This window comes from Magnolia sinica, chromosome 18, assembly GCF_029962835.1.
Source record: "Magnolia sinica isolate HGM2019 chromosome 18, MsV1, whole genome shotgun sequence".
Classification (NCBI taxonomy): Eukaryota; Viridiplantae; Streptophyta; class Magnoliopsida; order Magnoliales; family Magnoliaceae; genus Magnolia; species Magnolia sinica.
Window position 1 is genome coordinate 20872247 of NC_080590.1, and position 20957 is coordinate 20893203.

The 20957-nt window shown below is 40.7% G+C and overlaps 1 protein-coding gene across 1 annotated transcript; it reads left to right on the top strand.

Moving 5' to 3' along the window:
* Window positions 1–14087: 14087 nt before the first annotated feature.
* On the top strand, window positions 14088–18063 carry LOC131233405 (uncharacterized). The gene is made up of 4 exons (XM_058230100.1): window positions 14088–14426; window positions 14796–15065; window positions 16743–16902; window positions 17709–18063. Exons 1-4 carry the CDS (start codon window positions 14169–14171, stop codon window positions 17885–17887), a joined length of 867 nt encoding a protein of 288 aa, XP_058086083.1. The 5' UTR covers window positions 14088–14168; the 3' UTR covers window positions 17888–18063.
* Window positions 18064–20957: the final 2894 nt, after the last annotated feature.

The window sequence follows — 20957 nt, forward strand, 5'->3', positions numbered from 1 at the left end:
AATTATGGGATAATAAAGCAATAAAATAAATCAAAGCACAAACCACACGACATAAGAGATTTTATGTGGAAAACTCTCAAAGAGGTAAAAACTACGAGACCTAGTCCAGATCAACAATCCACTGTGAAGTAGAACGTTACAATCGATCACAAGCATACACTGCTTGGATCAAACCTTTTTCACTCACGCTGGTGTGGATAAATAATAAGAGAATAAAGAAAAACGGAGAGATCTAACCGATTACGAGAACGTAGAAGCGCTGAGATGTCGAGTGCATAGTAGATCACCTCTACGAGCAGAACCTCTTTTCCACAAGCTTCCTCTCTCTCTCTCTCTCATACCTTTGATAGCCCTAAACCCTTTAGCAAATCCTTAAAAAGCTTTAGGAAATCATCTTGCATTACCTAGAAAAGCCTTAGGAACCCCTATTTATAGTTTATGTAACTCCCTTTCGCACCTCTTGCAAAACTGCCTCATATTTCTGCAATTCACATAAGATCCGGACTCAAATCTGCGTAACCTCGACTAGTCGAGCAGAGTCCTCGACTGGTCGAGCACCTCCATCGACTAATCGAGCACATTGGAGGAATTAATTCAATTAGTCGCTGGACTTTGAGTCGAGCCTCACTCGACTGGTTGAGCGCCACCCTCGACCGGTCGAGTAGCCCACTCGACTGGTCAAGCAGTGCGGTGAAACACTTCAATTTTCACCCTGCTGCACTATCTCTCCTCTGAACTGAGGAGAAAAACTCCATCAAATCTTTCCCTTTCCAACTTAGGAGGAATTCACCATCTAAGAACTTACGCGTGAACACACAGTGGTCCGACTCCGTTCTTTTATACCCATGTTTCAACATAAACGAGTCGAACTGCTTATACTATTGTCATGGAGCTTGTTTCAGCCCGTACAAGCTCTTCCTCAGCTTACACATCATATGCTCTTTGCCCTTGATTTCATTGTACTCGGCCTCTATTGTCGACAATGCTACGACTTTCTGTAGCTTATTCTGCCAAGAGACCGCTCCCCTTGCAAACGTGAACATGAACCCCGATGTAAACTTCTTAGAGTCTATGTCACTTGCCATATCTGCATCTGTGTAGCCCTCTAACATAGGTTTTTTGTCACCATAGCATAGGCTCAACCTAGATGAGCTTCTTTGATATCGCAGTATCCATTTTACTATATCATAGGTGTGGTTCTTATGCAAGGATCTCATCTCCTCTTGCATAGCTTTCAACCACTCCCCCTTATGCTCATCGGCTAGGGCCTTAGAATAGTCTTCTGGCTCTCCCCCATTAGTGAGCATAATGCACTCATGCGGCGAGTACCTCTTAGACGACTGTCTATCCCTAGATGACCTCCTCACCTATGGCTCAACAGGTGGATCAGGTGGGGGCTGCTTTCCCAGTCCATCTTCTGTAGGAACTCCCTCGTCCTTTGTACCTTATTGTACTCCTCCATCATCGGGCACCATAGGAGGAATAATCGGATCCATATCCTCTAGCTCACCTGAACTAGGCTGATTTTTCTCTGGCTTACAAATGTCTTTTATACATTGATCTTCAAAGAATACCACATCTCTGCTCCTGACGAGCTTCTTCTCGGTCGGATCCCACAATCTGTAACCGAACTTTTCATTACCGTAACCTAAGAACACATACTGCCGGATCTTCATATCGAGCTTGGACCTCTCGTCCTTTGGTATGTGAATGGATGACCTGCATCTAAACACTCCGAGATGACTGTACGATGGATCCTGTCCAGTCCACACCTTCTCAAATACTTCTCCATTCAACGGGGGCTGATGGAGACCTATTTATCAAATACACTGCTGTGTGCATTGCTTCTCCCCAGAACATCTTGGGCAACTTTGCATGAGATAACATACATCTGATTCTCTCAACAATGGTGTGATTCATTCACTCAACTACACCATTATGCTGGGGGGTCTTGGGAACCGTCTGTTCATGTCGTATACCCAGGGACTTGCAATACTCATGAAAGTCACCTATGTATTTACCACCATTGTCAGTACGGATGTATTTCAATGATCTACATGTCTCTCTCTCGACCATAGCATGAAATAATTTAAACACACCAAAGATTCGTCCTTGGATTTCAAAGCATAAATCCAAACTCTCCTAAATGCATCATCTATAAAAGTGACAAAATATAATGCCCCACCCAAGATTTTTGTCCTCATAGGACCACAAACATTAGAATAAACCAAATCTAATGCATGCACTTTATTAACATGAGAAACAGATTTAACAAATGAAACTCTATACTGTTTCCCTGATAAACAATCAATACAGGTTTTGAGAGGTATACCTGTCACGTATAAAAGGAGCTGCTTCCTCGCTAGTAGCTGAAGCCCCTTTTCACTCATGTAGCCTAGATGCCTGTGTCATATGTCAATAGCTGAATCTTCTGATGCGTTCAACCCACCCTTGCAATTTCAGCTATAGGCTAGCGGCTGAGGTCTCTGTAGACACATGGTGGAATACGGAATCGTCCAACCATTGTCTAATAAACCCCACCACCTTCCGGTCCAATTTCTTCCAATCATCATCTGACATATCCTTTGACTTTGCTGATATGCTAAGGATTAGAGTATACAAGTCCTTGCAATAAAGCAAGTCCTCTATCTTAGCCTTCTATATGGTCCAATTAGAACCATTGAGACTAATCATCCTTGATGAGCCACATTCCATAATTTAAACTGATCCCACTCTGTTCAACCAACCTTGAACGCTCTGATACCACTTTGTTGGAGGCCGTTACACAAAATCTTAAGATCTAGCCTCCCAAAAACACCAGAATTATGAGATAATAAAGTAATGAAATAAATCAAAGTACAAACTACACGACACGAGATTTTACGTGAAAAATCCTGAAAGAGGTAAAAACCACGGGACCTAGTCCAGATCAACAATCCATTATGAAGTAGAACGTTACAATTGATCACAAATACACACCGCTTGGATCAAACCAACTCATGTAGGAGTGGATAAACAATAAGAGAATCAAGAAAAACGGAGAGATCTAACTGATTAGGATGACGTAGAAGCACTGAGATGTCAAGTGCATAGTAGATCACCTCTACGAGCAGAACCTCCCTTCCATAAGCTTCCTCTCTCTCTCTCTCACCTTTGATAGCTCTAAACCCTTTAGCAAACCCTTGCAAAGCTTTAGGAAACCATATTGCATTACCTCCTAGAAAAGCCATAGGAACCCTTATTTATAGTTTAGGCAACTCCCTTCCGTACCTCTTGCGAAACCGCCTCAGATTTCTACAGTCCGCATAAGATCCGGACTCAAATCTGCGTTACCTCGACTGGTCGAGCAAAGTCCTCGACTGGTCGAGCGCCTCCCTCGACTGGTCGAGCACCTCGGAGGAATTAATTCAATTGGTCGCTGGACTTTGAGTCGAGCCTCACTCGACTGGTCGAGCGCCACCCTCGACCTGTCGAGTAGCCCACTCGACTGGTTGAGCAGCGCGGTGAAACACTCTGATTTTCACCCTGCTGCACTATCTCTCCTCTGAATTGAGGAGGAAAACCCCATCACTAGGCATATAGTCAATCACCTCATTCTCACTATATATCCAAATAATAATAATAATAATAATAATAATAATAATAAATAAATAAATCATTCCAGCTCAAAATTTGAGCGGAAGTTTGTTTCAATGGTAAGCATCACCCTTCCTAATGTGTTCGTCGCTCCCCATGGTGTTACCCACATGAGCTACATATGATGTTGGATTTAGAAAAGTATGGTTTACGGGACGGAAAAACCTAGATGAATGGCTTGGATTGTACTTATAGAAGATTGTGGGGCCCAAAAAGCTCATACACTCCATAAGCCTAAGAAAACAAAGAAGAAAAAAAAACAATAAACACTGGAAACAACTGAAAATAATTAAAAAAAGAAATCAGTAAAATTAAGAATGTCCAAAGCACCTAGAAATACTAAGGAATACTATTAAGAAATACTAAAAAGTTACTCAAACACCTAAAAATAACAAGGAATACTTTAAAAAATACAAAATTTACTCCAAAACATACAGAAAATTTTAGAAATACCAAAAAACATTAAGAAATACTAAAAAGGCCAAGAAATATCTAAAAACACTAAGAGACATTAAAAAAAAAAATTTGCAACACAATAAAAAAACACCCAAAACACATAAACGCACAAAAGACCCAGAATATTATGAGTTGCAAACACTAATGCTACATGATGTTTTCCCTAAAAGTTCATTTGGATGTCAGTAAAGTTTTAAGTTGTAAATGCTCTACACATGAAAAGAATTTTAAGTACAAACTGTTTACATGTTATTTTATTTGGCTTTTAAGTGGTAATATATTCACAGGTAAACATATATGTGTTTGGATAACTTGTAAAGTGTTTACAACACAAAGCATGTTTTAACATTACAGAGCTTGATATGGTAAACCTGGCAAAATTGAAAAATTACAAAAAAAAAAAAAAAGATTTCATTTTATTTTTAACCTTAGGAGAACATTAAAGTATGCTTGCATTGGACAGCTTGGATACCCTCCTACCATTATAGTGGGCCCCAAATGTAATGTAAAAGTTTTTAATGGTGAACCTCTAATCCTTTCTTCTCGTGTGGTTCATTTAATGATCAATCAAACTCTTTCTAGGCCATAGAAGACTATCAAGGGAAGCATATGATGGACAAATCAATGTATCATATACATTATGGTGGGCCCCACACATCATGAGTGTGTATATATTATTGTGTTCAATTATGTATGATGTTTTTTTTGTTGTAAAGAGTTTATCGATAATATGAAACATGACTTTTTATTGAGTTTCATGTTGTAACTAAAAGTTGTAATGTGTTTATATCTTGTAAAGCCTTTATAGGCAAATGCAATTAGCTGTAATCTCTTTACAACTTAAGAATTTTATGGGCATATAAACTACCCCTAAAGGTAAAGGTGAATACTTCATTTCATATCTGACTAAGATGAGGTAGCATATTGCCTTTATATCAATGACCATCCGGCTAGAACACATCCATCCTATATAGAAAAGTTAATGCATGAGATGTACAATAGAAGAGGTTTAAGAAATGCTAAAAGACACCCAAAACACAATATTAAAAAACACTCAAAAACATCAAGAAATACAAAAAATATTTAGAAACACCTATAAATACTCTAGAAGACCCAAATATACCAAACAACAACAAGAAATATTAAGAAATGCTAAAAAAGAACCAAAAACACATAAAAGAAACCCTTCAAAAGAACCAAAAAAGACTCAAAATATCAAAAACATAAAATCCCATAAAACCCAAAAATTAAAAATTTAAAAATCAAGAAAACCCAAAAATACGAAAAAAGCCCATCAACACCTGTAGATATAAAAAACACCAAATAAACTTGGTAACTTTAAGAAACACCTAAAAACAACTAGAAACACCAAGAAACATTGAAATAAAAAAACATTAAAAAAACTAACACTAAGAAGCATACCAAAATACTAAAAAAAAAAAAAGAAAAAAAACCCACTAAAAATGTTCTAAACCACCCAAAAACATTAAAAAAAAAAACACATCGAAAAATTTAAAAACCTAAAATAAATCCAAAAAATACTAAAAAACATTCATAAATACAAAAAATATATTGAGAAACTCCTACAAATATTAGAAAACACCCAAAACACAAGGGGCTTGTTTGTGAGCTTGTATTTGAAATGCAGTGGAATCTAAATCACAAGTCAAAGTGATTCTGAATCCTTAGGTGTGTTTGGCAGCTTGTAATTGGAATGCACAAGTGTTTACACCCATTTTCTGTGCCTTGATGTGGACTAATGGAAAAACATCACATGTTGACACTACGAGCTTGGTACTCAAGGAAATCCTACTCGTGCTCGAAGATATTTTCGAATAAATGATCTTCCTTCGTCGATACACATTCCGTTATTAATGTGAAGGCACAAACCCTTATACATAGCTTTAAGAGAGCGAATCGGCGTATGCCATGTGGCCACGATAGATGAGCCAATTAATGGGGCAGTGTGCTTGACACCTATATAAAAGACCCACCAAGAGAATGAATCTTATTACATATTTGGCTAGGATACACTCGACGAGGTCATCTCTCAAAGTCCTTCCAAAATTGGAGATATTCCCAGAGATGTTCAGAGAGTCTGCGATGTTCGAGAACGTTCTGAATATCTGAAGATCGGACCATAACCAAGAAAATATGGCTATGGTTTGGACCCAAATTAAAAGAGAATAGATATAAGGAAAATTAGGTCCAATTCCGTGTAACACTCGGAACTAAGAGAATGAGAGAACTAGGTTCAACCTGTCTGATAGCATATTAGTATTAGGTGGCCCTAGTCCATTTAATTCCTCCAGCACTCCAAACCATTAGGGAGAAAGTGGTCAAATGGAGGAAGTGGACCACCAGATGGGTGGCCATGATTGATTTGAGATGTTGGGATCAAACTTAAAGGTTCCCCTTATTGGCCCCAAATTCGATTAGTGGGCCAAGAACATCTCCCATCAAAGGATCAAATACGAGAAGAAGATCTGAGAAGTGAGTAGTTTCGGATCTATCTTGAATCCTTTCTATTCGAAATGCATGTCATAAATGCGAAGGATCCAGGATCAACAATGAAATCTAGCAAGGGTTTAGCCACCTCAACAAGATATAAAATGAGCAATCGAAGAAGAACTTGAAACCATATGCCAAACACATCTATCTACTTTTTAATTTATCTTTCATTTATCATATTTTATTTTAACATAGCATAACTATCTTAGATCGTTACTGCTTAATGTCCCCAACTACAGTATTGTAGGATAGATTAAATGTCCACAACCCTAGTCAAAATACTTTGGCAATCCTTCTCATGGGTTGGGGATGCTGACTGCATTAAGACAATGTGCGGTAGCAACAACTGTTGGACGATGCTCCATAGGCTCTAATGCAATGATATATTTATTTTATCCAAGCCATCTATCCATTTTGGATAATTATTTTATGGCATAAGCTAAAAAATCAGGTAGATCAAAATCTGATGTTGACATAGGGAAGGACGTGAGGTCGAGCACCGTCTTCCTCGGGGGAATAACTGTTCCGAATCCACGGAACTTCTCCGGACTCCTCACAGAGACTCCTCGAATCCACGAGGAAAAGAACAAGAAAATAGAAAATAAATTCTATAAAATTCGAAATTGATTGATGAATGAAATAAATGAGTTCACAACTCTTTAAATAAGGATACTAAGTAATGGAAGAAATTTCAAAATCAAACTATAAGTAAAACTCCTAGAATTCGTAACTTACTATAAATAGTAAACTTATTATTTATAGACGGTTGTGATTTCCACTAGTGCGCAAGGTTTTCGGCCAAAAATAGTTAGTGTGCTATTTGGCTTCACCAAGCTGTTCTCCTAATTATTCTAAGCACTTTTCATGTTGGGTGCAACTAGAGCTGGGCATCGGACCGAGTCGGATCGAATTTGGTCCAACTCGGTTGGGTCCGAAAGCTGACTGGACTAATTCGAACCCGTTCCGATCCGAGGCCGAGTCCGGAGCACCTTACCTGAACAGATCCATTACGTGCTTGGCCTAACCCGAACCGAGTCCGACTTGGTCAAGGAAACTGAGTCGGATCGGATTGGGTAAGGATCGAATTTTTCAACGGTGAAAATCATTATCCTCGCTGTTATTCTCGGTGTGGTCCATATGCGTTTTAGATATGATTCATTTTTTCTCCAAATGCTTTAAAATGATCACAAAAAATGGATAAACGGTATGGATATAATAAATACATAATTGTGGGGCTATGTAATGTGGATCTCATTTGAGCCGTTCGTACAACTCGGAGATCGAGAGTACAGCTGGGCTGTCTTGGCATGCACGACACGCTAGTAGGGATACGGATTTCTAGCGGAAGCCTTTCGCAAAAAGTTCTTGTGCTGGGATCGTAGGTGGGGTCCACCGTGATGTTTTTCAAGAATCCACTCCGTTCATCCGTTTTTTGAGATCAATTTAGAACATGCGAGCAAAAGTGACTAGGATCCAAGACTTAAGTGGGCCGTATTAAAGGAAAAGGTGGTTAGGTAAATTTCTACCGTTGAAACCTCCCTAGGTTCGACGGTGATGTTTACATTTCATCCATACCGTTAATAACGTCATTCCTACCGAGATGAACCGAAAAAACAAATATTAGCAGGATTCAAAACGTCTGTGGCCCCACGAATATTTCAACTGTAGACATTCAATTATCACCTTTTCGGCCCACTTGCGCATTAGATATGGTTCATTTTTAGCCTCATGTACTGAAATGAACTGACAAAACGTATGGACGGGAAGGATTTCGCACAAACATCACAGTGGGTCCCACATGAGTTCCCAGCGCAGGAACTTCCTTTTGCAGGAAAGCTGCGTTCGTCTTGGCACGACACGTACATACGGCTAGCTATAGCTAGCTATGGAAGCGGATTGCGTACTGAGTAACTCAGTATGCTTAGCGTACTGAGTAAACCCTGTGGGCCATACTGTCATTCATGCATTTCATCCGCTCCGTCTATCCATTTTACCAGATAATTTTAAGAGTTTAGCCCAAAAATGAATGATGTCAAAAATTGAAGAGGAACACACTGCATGAAAAAGTGTGAATTGAACATGTACCATTGAAAAGTTCTTGAGGGCCATTTGTTCACTCCCCAAGTATAGGGTTGTGATGTAGTAATAAACTCGGTAAGACCGAGGTCGAATCCCAAGGGACTGATACCAGTACGTAATCTGAAAATAACTAGAACTAGAAAAAAAATGAAATCTAAATCAGGTGGATTTGAGGGATAATGATGAAATAGTAAAATATATAAAATTCAAAGGTAGAAAATTAGGGATTCAGAGGATCCACTTGTAGAGATCAGGGAGATCTTATGCCTGCATCAAGAATCATGGACTTTTTAATTGAACTTACTTGATCTGGTTTTCAAGAGATGAAAGGTATATGAATTAGAATGGATTCCATCATCTAACCATGCCCAGGAGACAAAGCAAACAACAGGATTAAGCTAATTACAAACCAATCAATAGTGCATGAAAGTTAGGAAGGGTACCATCATCCAACCATGCCTAGGAGACGATGGTGAACAACAGGGCTTCCTGACGTCATAAACATCAAAAGGGAAAAAGAAATATTCAAAGCTATTGCAGACCCATTGTAATTTCAGTCACAACAGACCATTAAAGACTAAGAAAAACATTCCTTTAATAATCAACTAAAATTAAATTCAGTTCATGAATTAAAAGCATGAAATAGAATCTCCCATCTCGTTACAGGCTTCACCTCTTAGCCCTAGCTAAGAGGTTCAGCCAGACATGGATGGCTAGTTCTCTTAAAAATAAAATAAACCAAGTAAAAATAAAAATAATCAGAAAAATAAAAAAAAGACGAACTCAACTTCTCTCTCTTGCAATCGTCCAAGCCTCAACTGTGCTCTCCATCCGACCACCCCCCCCTCTCACGTTCCCTTCTTTCTATTTTTATAGCTGGAGAAGGTCGGTAGAGAGCTTCCGCACTCCATGTGGAAGTTTTACGCAGCAGGGAGGTCAGCTGGGGCTTGCATGACAGCCTTTACGCAGCAAAAAAACAATGCAACTGATCTGCATTGGGCCCAGTTTTTGTAAAAAGGAAATCGTCCCTACGGACAGTTTTTGTGTAGCTTTCAGATGAACGGTCTAGATTACTGGTCCGAAGCTTATCAGAATCACACAATCAGCCAACAGTGGCCGTTTTTTTCTCGGGTGTGCGCAGGCTACAAACAGGGCTCTTGCGCTGATGCTTGGTGGAGCACCTGATCGGTATCAGAGAATAAATCCATACCGTCCATCAGCTTTTTCGCTCCATTTCAGTCAGACATCGAGTGTTTTTGATTTCTGATGATGCGTCCCACTAAATTTGGGCTTCAGCCGTCCGACTGGGTTTGAGGCTTCATATATGCGTGTACGTTTTGATGGGTCCAGAAACTCATCATGGGTAGAGTCTTCCCTACCTCAGGGTCATAATGGACGGTCCTGATCTCTGATCCGATCACGTTTGGGGTCACACAACTCCGCGGAAGATCCGGATTTCCGGACTCGCGATCTTGGCTCCAACCTCCGCTGACGTGTTCGGTGGGGCCCACTTCGCTTTTGTTTTGAAAATCCACACCGTCCAGTAGATTCGTCTCGAAAAACCGTTTTAATATGGTTGGTTTTTGAGTGCTTCTGACGTGGCCCACTTTCTTTTCCATTTTGCCGTCCAACCTTTGTTTGAAAGGTTGAAAACTGGTATTTGTTGTTATCTGGAATTCCGACAACTAGGCGTGGGTTGTGGCTACCTCACGAGACGAATGGACAGTCCAGATCATTGATCTAGATGATGAATGGGCCTCACAACTGCCAAAAACGGATGGACAGTGAAGGACGCTGTCCGTTCTTGCACGAGGAGTCGGGTCAGCCGACTTTGACTAGGACTGCTGGTCAGTGCGGCTCACGTGCGGACATGCCATGTACACGCACGTTGTATGTGGGACCCACTGTGATCTTTTTTGAGACATCTGCTCCATCCATTCGTTTTGCCATCTCATTTTAACCATGGGGACCAAATTTGAAGCGTATCCTGATAGCAGGTGGGCCCCATAACACTGTTTTGGTGGCTGATCTGTCAGTTGGGCACTATCACAGAGATCCAGGAGCTGCAATTTGACGTGTACGGTTCATTTATGGTCTTCAAGCCCTGTATGAAGTTTCGAACTGAAAAGATGGTGGGAACCCTGTGATCTTGCATTCTGGATGTCTTTTAGGCCACTTGAGCTTCAGTTTCTCGATTTTGTTGGATCCTTGGCATGCAAATCTATCGATCTTGGTCTCCTAGGGTCTGTCGCTTGCCTTGGTGACTTCAGACCATTAAATCCATGCTTTTAGTACCCTTTCCCAGTCCAGGCTCGTAAATACGCCCTGCATCACAAACACGATTAAATCGGGCCGTTAAACAGTATCATGTTTGAAAATACAGGCAATAACAAGGGTCTGATATGCAATATTTGACCCTCAACACCATTGAAGTTTTAAATCAACCTTATATTTGTTTTTTCCCTTCGTCCATGTCTTTATGATCTTATTAACTGGTTGGATGACAAATGAACACCACAGTGGGCCTTAGGAATGTTTCAATGGTGGAAATCAATACTTCCACTGTTTCCTATGGTATGGGCCACTTGAGCTTTTGATATATTTAAATTTTGGTCTCAACCCCTAAAATGATCTGGAAAAACAGATGGACGGCGTGGATAAACTACATGCATTCACGGTGGGCCCAACAAAGTTTACTCAGTACGATAAGAGCGTACTGAGTAACCAATCCGATTCCAGCTAGCCATATAGCGTTGTGAGGTACACCGGCGAATCGTCATATTATACTGAGTAAGCTCTGTTGGGGCCCACCCTAAATGTATGTGATTTATCCACGCCGTTCATTCATTTTTTCATATCATTTAAGTGGTTGAACTTAAAATTGATGCATATCCAAAGCCTTAAAATGAGCTCGGTAAATGGATGGATGATTTAGATATAAAATATACCTCGTGTATATCTCTCTCCAGCAGAGAAATCCAACCACTCTCTTTTGGGCTCTCATCCCAAATCGATAAATCACGACTATCTCGCTTCACCTGCCTAAGTCGCGACGGAGAAAAAATGAACTCCACCTGCTTATATCTCCATGTAATCTCTCTCATCTACTCTCTCTACTCTCTCTTTGGCGAGCAGTGCCCATGAGCTGACCGAGATGGGAGGTGGGGCGATGCCATTAATGGCATTTGTTGCGTTTGCCTGACACAATCCATCTAACCTCATTTTAGCCAAAAGCTTCTTCTTGCCTTCTTCTTCAACAGAAACAAAGAGCTAGAGATAGAATCACACGTATAGAGAGATAGAGAGGGATAGAGTTGATAGGATTGGGCGGGATTTTTTTGGCGCTGAAGGCGGTAAAAGTAAATACACACACACACACACACACACACACACACACACACACACACACACACACACTAATATTACGGTCCAGATCGGGTCGGTCCGAATCGGATCCAATCGGATCGGGTTTCAGATCGGGTCGGTTCGGAACAAGCCCTATCCGGATACGACCCGAAAAGAATTCGGATCTGGATTACCCCCATCGGTTCTGTTCGAATCAGGTCGGATCAAGTCTGATCGGGCCGGATCCACCGGTTCAGGTATGAAATGCCCAGCTCTAGGTGCAACTCCTAAACCCAACTGATGAAGAGTTATAAGCAAACTAAAACTTACTATTTATAGTAAAAAAATGAAGTTTAAATAGGAAAATGACCGCCGATCTGATGCTATTTCGCAAATCCGGCTTGCGCAACCTGGCATAGCACGGTTGGGTGGCTAAAGTAACTCGCTTTACCCCCAAAATCATATATTTTACGTCCAATAACTCATTTCAGATTGTAAGATATGCCTGATTTAAGGTCGGACAATCTAGATCACTTCTGTCATCGACTGGGCCTTTTCTGATCCATCTTGGCCATGAAATTGTCCAGGACCCGCTCTACATCGTAAAACGGTGAGAGAATGCCAACTGTTGAAAACTTCCTAGGACCCACTGTTTAGTTGCCATCCAGCCTGTTGATTAGGTTGCAAATATCTAAAAATAGCAACTCAATCTAAAACTTTTGTAGCCCCCTAGAAGTCTTTAATGGTGGATGTTCAATCATTACTGTTTTTTATGGTATGGTCCACTTGAGATTTTTATCTATCTAATTTTTGGATCATGTAATGAAATAAGCTGGCAAAGCAAATGGACTAACTAAGTCAATAAAATATATCCACCATGGTGAGGCCTGTAGAGCACCATTGACGAAGCCCATCCCCAGACAGTATAGTCCATGGGCCCTACTGTGAGATTGTGCTGTATCTATCTTTTATTTTATTTATTTATTTATTATTATTTTTTTTTTTTACAGATTATTCAAAAGCATCAGATCAGACCAAAAAGGATGGAGATCCAACTCTCAAGGGAAACGGATTGGCTACTCCCCCTGACACCAGCCCCGAAGCTGATGGTCGGTGCTCTGTGGGCCCCACCATGATGTATGTGTTTCATCCATTCCGTTCATCCATTTTAAAATATCATTTTATGTCTTTATCCCAAAAATTATAGGAATATAAATCTCAAATGGATCACACCATAGGAAAACAATTTTGATTGGATATCCATCATTCAAATCCTCCTAAGGCCCGTTGTACTCTTTATTTGACATCCGATCTTTTGATTAGGTCATAAAGACGCAGATGAAGGGAGAAAACAAAGATCAACTTGATCCAATACTTTTTTGGCCCCCAAAAAGTTTTTAACAGTCGAAGTTCATTGAACACTGTTTGTTGTAATATGGTCTACTTGAGACCGGGATATACCTCATTTTTTGTGTATTACCATAAATTGATCTAAAAAAATAGATGAACAGAATGGATGAAACACATACATCATGGTGGGGCCACAGAGCACCGACCACCAGCTCCGGGGCTGGTGTCAGGGGGAGTAGCCCATCCGTTTCCACTCTCAAGTGCACTGCACGAGAAAATAAAAAATAGAGGCGATTGAAACCTATCATTAAAAACTTTATAAGACTCAATGTAACGTTTATTTGCCATCCAATCTGCTGATTAAGTAACAGATACTTAGATGTAAGAAAAACACAAATATCAGTTTCATCGGAAACTTCTATGGCCCCGGAAAGTTTTTAATGGTGGGAATTCTGTTTCTTGTGCGTTGTCTACATGAGATTTTGTTCTGTCTCATTTTTGGGTTCATTCACTAAAATAATCTGAAAAAATGGATGGACGGCGTGGATAAAATACATGAATCATGGTGGGGCCACAGAGCACCGTCCAGTAGATACTGGCCAGTGACAGCGGCAGTAGGCAATCTGTGTCTGAGGTTCCTTTGTACTTACTGGTGGAGCCCATTTCCCAATTCCAAGCAACCGGAGAAAGGCAAATCCCAATGTAATCTAGACTTATCTTTACCGTATCGCCCGTGTGTTGTGCTGTTCTGCTCTCTGCCGAAGTCCCTAAACGCCGGCAACTGCAGCACCATGTCAACCACGCTCAGCTTTCTCAACCCTTCTCTACCCCTGAAACCTCGCCAGAATCTATCCAATTCAAATTCCAATCGCCCCTCCAAACACCCCAATCTCCTAAAACCATTACTTTCTAGCAAAACCCATTTCTCCAAACACCCAAACAACCCCCAAAACCTCCTCCACCACCACCTCCAAAACACCATCCAACACCTCAAATTCTCTCCTCTCCCAGCCTCAGCACTTGCATTGCCCTTCTTTCTAGATCCAAAGGCAATTCATTCACTTGAATTATGTGCGGGGCGGCTAGCGGCATACGTGCAAATGTAGCTCATTTGTGCATGATTCTAGGCCGTTCATTAAATGGGTCCTACCATCAACACGTCCTGGCCCAGAAATCAGGCCATTCCACTCATCAGGTTGGCCACAGTAGGTTGTGATTCGTATTGATTTTGGGACAGGAAATGTTCATGGTGGCCACCATCAGAGCCTACACGCATGCCATATTGCCACGTATGCTGCTGCGAATAGCTCTGCAATTTCTTCAGCATTTCTCCCCTTCAAGTTGCAATATTCATGACCATCTTTTATTCACAGCTGTGAAGTTGTTTGGTTTTTGTTTGATTGGTTTGGATTCAACAGGATGCTATTGCTGTTAGCGGGGAATTTGGGATATTGGAGGGACGGACATTTGCGCTTATTCATCCTGTGGTGATGGCGAGCCTCTTCTTCTATACATTGTGGGCTGGTTATCTTGGCTGGCAGTGGCGTCGTGTTCGGACGATCCAAGATGAGATTAATGAGCTCAAGAAGCAAGTGAAGCCACTGCCAGCCACTGTACCGGAAGGAGCAGCTGCGGAGGTGACACCATTGGTTTCGCCTATCGAAACCAAAATTCAGCAGCTCACTGAGGTAGAGAACCTACAACTTATTCCCAATTAAGATTGCATTTGTTATGGAATTGATTAGTGTTGGGAAACTACACACCTTTCCGTTCCATGTGCGAATCAATGAGATTAGAAATTTAAAATATGTAAAGGATGATAATCACTTCCAACACAAGCAAGCAAATCATCAAATATGTAGGATGCAAGAGACACTGAGATATTTTACATGGAAAACCCTCCAATGTTACCTTTTCTGGCACAATTCCACAATGTTAGAGATAATGGAAGTACAATCATCAAGAAACCAACCTCTCTTGGATATCCAAATTCATCGCCCAATGGTGGATTACAAGCAACAATGTAAGAAAAGGATTCTATCACCAACTAGGGATTGTACAAACCCCCAACACAACACTTGGAGAAAACGTTCAAAGGAACTGGCGTTGTGGATGGAGCCTCACAAACCTGGATGCCAAGATTTCGGTGGTAGAAGATCTTTGATCTTCTTCTACTACAAAAACCCCGTTTCTCTTCTTCTTTCTCCTCTTTTTCTCTAAGAAAGAAAAACCCCAAATGTTGCTAGAAATCTATCTTATCAAAAAACCCCCTTTTTTGCTCATTTTTCTTTGCTTGGCCAAAAGACCAAAATACCCACACTAGGGCCATGTGGACAAAAGAGACTATTTAAGCCCACACATATGGGTCTCACCTCCACATGAGGAGGGATCCCCAACAATTAGTTTGTAATCTTGTTTCTTCTTTGTGATTATAGCTTTCTTTGAATTACAAAACTAGCCATGTGTTTTTGAAAGGCTTCGGGTACTTTTGACATTTAAGGTAATAGGCTTTGATTAGAGGGGGTTTGCTAGCCCCATGCACCCCCTTCTCCACAGGCAAGTTTACATGAGGCGTGCATGCCAACAAGGCACATGTGTTACATCTGACTGTGCATGAGGTGGGCCACTCTAGTAAGATGATCAGGCTAAAAGACCAGGATGGTCTACTCATTGAGCAGCATATGTTGGTTGTGGACAATTGGGGAAGTTATTTCTAAGCCATTGATTGTTTTTGCATGGGTGGTATATGTCTGATGAGTGGACCAGCCTGATTAATCACCAGGTAATGGTTACTGTGGATCCTACCTTGTGCACTGCTCACATGTCCCATACATTTGCATATGTGATGCTAGAAACTATCTGATTGGTGATATGGGTTGTGGGGATTTGTTCTTCATTCAATTGAGATAGTCCCTTTGGGAAGATCAACCCAGTTAAATGGTAAATTAGAACCGAGATAGAGCTCTTTTGTTTTTTGTTTTTTGTTTTTTTTTTTTTCTTATTATTTTCTAGTTTGATTCTTCCCAAGCGATCCTTTTATTGATACTTGATCATGACCAAAATAAGGTGGGCCAGCCGAGCATCGATCAAGGACAAAACATCTCTCGGATCATATAATCCTGACAGTCCAGTCAGTGGCATGAACACAGGATCAAAATTTTGAGCCAGCTGTGTACAGGCTACCACTCAGATGGATTACAATCGCCCAATTGGTGTGACTTTTACATGGTTGGGCCATTGGAAGGATGGTCTAGATCTATGCCTTTGCATGACACAATGGAGCTGCATGGATAAGCCAATTTCTATTGTAGATTTTGATAGATCTCCCAGGGAAATGAGACATGTAATTTATGTTGGATGTGCAGGAAAGGAAGACCTTGATTAAAGGGTCATACCGGGACCGGCACTTCAATGCTGGATCGATATTGTTGAGCTTCGGAGTGTTTGAAGCAATTGGTGGGGGAGTGAACACATGGTTCCGGACGGGAAAACTCTTCCCTGGACCTCATTTATTCGCAGGAGCAGGTAATCTTTTCCAAGGGAGTGCTCAATAACATCCTACCTAGTGCAATGATGCATTTACATAGCATTTGGGTGTGCAACCAAAATCGTAGTTCGACTGGCTTCCAACCCAAGTTAGTACACATGGTGGTTGGCGCAGCCTAGAAAATGCAACCTACATTAGGCGGGCTAGCGTTTTCCTACTCTTTCCACCCCAAACATGATTGAGATAAGAGCAGGACCAACCCATGTAATATTTCACAGATCTAGAACTTGACGGAATCTCATGATTTTGGATCAGATCAAGAACACATACATATGCAAATCATCGAATCGACCCAGGATCGTCCCACTACAGTATAAGATGCATGCTTACCTCTACATGTGTTTGATAGTCGATTCACAAAGCCTTTCTCATGCTTGCACTATGCACTAGAGGTTTGAGGTTGAAGATTCATGATCACAATCCTTTATCCACTCATCAAATCGTGTAGACCCCTCTTGGCTCACCTTCTCTCGCATTTCTCCTTTAGGTGTATACTAAGGATGGGAAGCCCCACATGTTTGAGCATAAGAAAAGGGCCAAGAGTCCTCTATTTATATGCTTTTGGTTCCCCTCTCTATCATAAAAACCAAATTCTACGAGGACATTCTTTATAGAGAGTGTGCACGTTTCTCATAAAGAGTGTGCACATGTGTGTGTGGACCTAACATCTCAACCATGGTTTGACATGTAGACCTTAACGAATAATGATAAGCGGCATCAGATTTTATTTTGTTCTTTACAGGAACTCACCTGAGTGATCTTTATTTAATTAAACATGGTGTAGGGATAACGGTGTTATGGGCGGCGGCAGCAGCTCTTGTTCCTGCGATGCAGAAAGGAAATGAGACGGCGAGGAGCCTCCACATAGCCTTGAATACCTTGAATGTCCTCCTTTTCATATGGCAGATTCCCACTGGGATTGATATCGTCTTTAAAGTGTTCGAGTTTACAAAATGGCCTTGAATAATGACATGGACTCTTCTGGTTTTTCCTGTCTTCTTTCTCTCTTTGATTAGGATTTGTAACATTTGAAAATGGTTCTCAGATTTTATTTTTTATTTTTTTCACTTATATATTTTTCCCTCTGTTTCATGTGTAGCCCCTGCAAGTCAATAAAAACCCACCCACGTTTCTTTTGATGAGATAAGTGAGATTTCTAGTTTAACCTGAAACGTAGTGGTGAGACAGGAATAGATCATGTGGCAAGCATGTGGGACATCTGAGTCTGGTGCACCATGCAACTCCGATCGTGAAGATGAGTGTCCAGTCATCAGGTGAGCCACCCTAAATGAGAAAAAATGAACAGTTTAGAAAGACTGGCCAACAGTCTGCATTCAACACATGCGTATGACCTGCATGTTGAATGGACTGCCCTGAGATGTGTATATGCTCATCTTCGCAGTAGGGGCCACTCCATGCACCACTCTTACGACTTTGCAGATATGAGAGAGTTTCCTCTCAGTTTGTCTCACGGAGTTTCCACTATGGGTGGTAGGAGTGGGGAATTTTATGCAATGGGCGAAAGCCAAATGGAGTAATTTTGCTTTGGGGTAGAAGGCCTATGGGTCTTCATGATTCGATTTCACTTGACTGAAGATGACTCTGCATGTGCTCAGGATAGAAGTTTGTATTAACTTAATGCCTTGTTAATGGTTTGTTATGAATCATCTCATAAAAGGCAGTGTGATACTGATTCCTCCACTGCTACCTTGCTTCATCAATCATGGAAAAAGCTAGTGGTCCTTCTCCCTAACCTTATTCATCTCTCTCTCTCTCTCCCTCTCTCTCCCCTGCAACAAATTAGAAGCAAGAGCTACTCCGTCCTATCCCAATAATAATTGAAGAGAGTTATTTCCAGTCACTAACAATGGTATAAAGAAAGTAGGAATGGATATAGAACTCTAAATGGTGGGGCTATGCAGATCCTCGGACATATTGCACTGATGGGGACAACAAAGAACCCCTTCGGAGCTCACTAGCCATGGCATATATGGTCTCTACTTCTGAAAATTCCAGGCTGCAGATCCTTCGAACCTGACTAAATGCAAGTAACTACTTCCAATGGGCTAGATAAGTCCAACTTACTTTGGAGGGAAGATGAAGTAATGATATGTTGATGGATCATTTTACAGCTATCTCCAACATATGTCTTAAGAAAAGGCTCTTCTTGATTTGTCAAATGGGAAAGGGTCCTCTCGCTCTTTTGGACCACCTATGGATAAACGAAAATATGTTCGTCACTCTGATTTTTCACATACATCGGATAAGGGAATATCTTCATTTTCAGTCAGTGCCTGCAGTGAGGCAAGACTCCAAACAAAAGAAGGGTCTTCAATCAATCAATTCATCTCCACCTTCGGGAAGTGCTAGCCTCTAATAGTGATCACACACTATAAGAGAATCTTGTTTTGGGTAGGCGATCACTCTCCTCTTTTTCTTCCATTCTCATAGTGGCATTTTGAATAAACCCTTTTTTCAACTATAAAAACTGTCATGCCCGTCTTGGGACCCATTGACTAGCGGAGCACATGAACTCTGGTTGCCCAGGTAGCACTTCCTAAGCCGTGACAGCTTTCACTCTAGTCCAGGTTCTCTTTTCACAGGTCATCTCTTCCATGACACAAACACAGGATATGGTTGTTGGCTTTGATACCAATTTTAAGAACCTAACCAATACACTAAAAGCCCCAGAACTGATGGAACCTATAAAGTTAGGCTCTTTAAACCATTGTAACAAAGAGTGATGTAAAAGGGTCTTTGCATCACATAGATATCTATGAAAAAGGCCCTTGACCATCAACCATCTAACTCGCTAAGTCTCATCTGCAAGCATTCGGCCTAGACTTTCTCTGGAGGAGTGTAGAAGGCAAAGGAAAAGGCATAAGAAAACTTGTGTCGCCTGTCCAATAACTAAAAACACTGTAATGAGAAGAAAATTCAATTACGCATAATATCATCGGGAAAAAAATAGAAATGAAGAAAATAAAGTAGATCTAAGCCATTGAATCATGACTCTATTAGTTAATAAAATTTGATAGAGATAAAATTGTAGAAGTGGACTTCTTATTTTTAATTTCCTTAGATCACACAAGAAGTTGACATTTCCAATTGAATCTTCTTGATCCTGGACTTTTCATAGGAAAAAATTGTTGTTCCTTTCTTCTGCCAAGAAATCATTTATTCTAATTTACAAGAGCAATGGATTTTTCCGTATCTTTCTTTGGTGCTAGGAAAAAAGATTAATTTAAATTAATATAGGATTTAAATATAGTTATCGGATCATGACTTCATGTAATCCATATTTCTATACTGATGCCTAGTAATGCTCAAGAACCTGTCAACAGGGGAACAACAACTGAAAATGGTTGCTAATACCCAGAAAGCTAAGGAGCAAAAGAGAGGAATCTGTAGAGGAGGAGCTTATGTGTGAATAGCTAGTTGGTGAGGCAATGGAGATTTTCCATGGCTATGGTCTTATTCAAAGAAAGACTCCATGATTGATGAACAGATAATCAGCCAGTTATAATGCCTGTAAGAACATTGCTCTTTCCCCACGCAAATATGGAATACACGAGACAAATTATATGGAAACCCCTTATTTACCAATAGAAATGTTGGCCTACTTCCACACCGGATATATCATATAACTCTAGTGTGTTGATGGAACATGCTAGAACATTTTATTGAAAAGGAATTATTTTGATTCCACCATCTCTTCCATCCATCCAATGACTCTGATGTGTCAGCAACCTGAGATCACAGAACAGAAAAACAGGTTTAGATTCTTTCAGTATTATCCTCCCAATACAAAAAGAAGAATGATGATTTTTGGTTGATGATCAAATGTAGTTTGATCGAGTATCATGAAATCACAGCACATCAATGACGCCAAAAGAACAATAAACAATCCTAGCAATATGCAGGCCATCAAAAGGCACTGCGCAAAGCTCGCTATTTGGGAAGCTGATTTGGAACCTCATGGAGTGCTCTTAGTATTGCTTTTCTGTCAATCGGCAAGTGCTCTACCGTAGGG

What these genes read in the sequence shown, in the direction of transcription:
- LOC131233405 (XM_058230100.1), top strand. Translation starts at nt 14,169, where the DNA reads ATGTCAACCACGCTCAGCTTTCTCAACCCTTCTCTACCCCTGAAACCT. An exon ending in CCTTCTTTCTAGATCCAAAG is followed by an intron (nt 14,427 to 14,795) that starts GCAATTCATTCA and finishes TGGATTCAACAG; the next exon opens with GATGCTATTGCTGTTAGCGG. An exon ending in TCATTTATTCGCAGGAGCAG is followed by an intron (nt 16,903 to 17,708) that starts GTAATCTTTTCC and finishes AACATGGTGTAG; the next exon opens with GGATAACGGTGTTATGGGCG.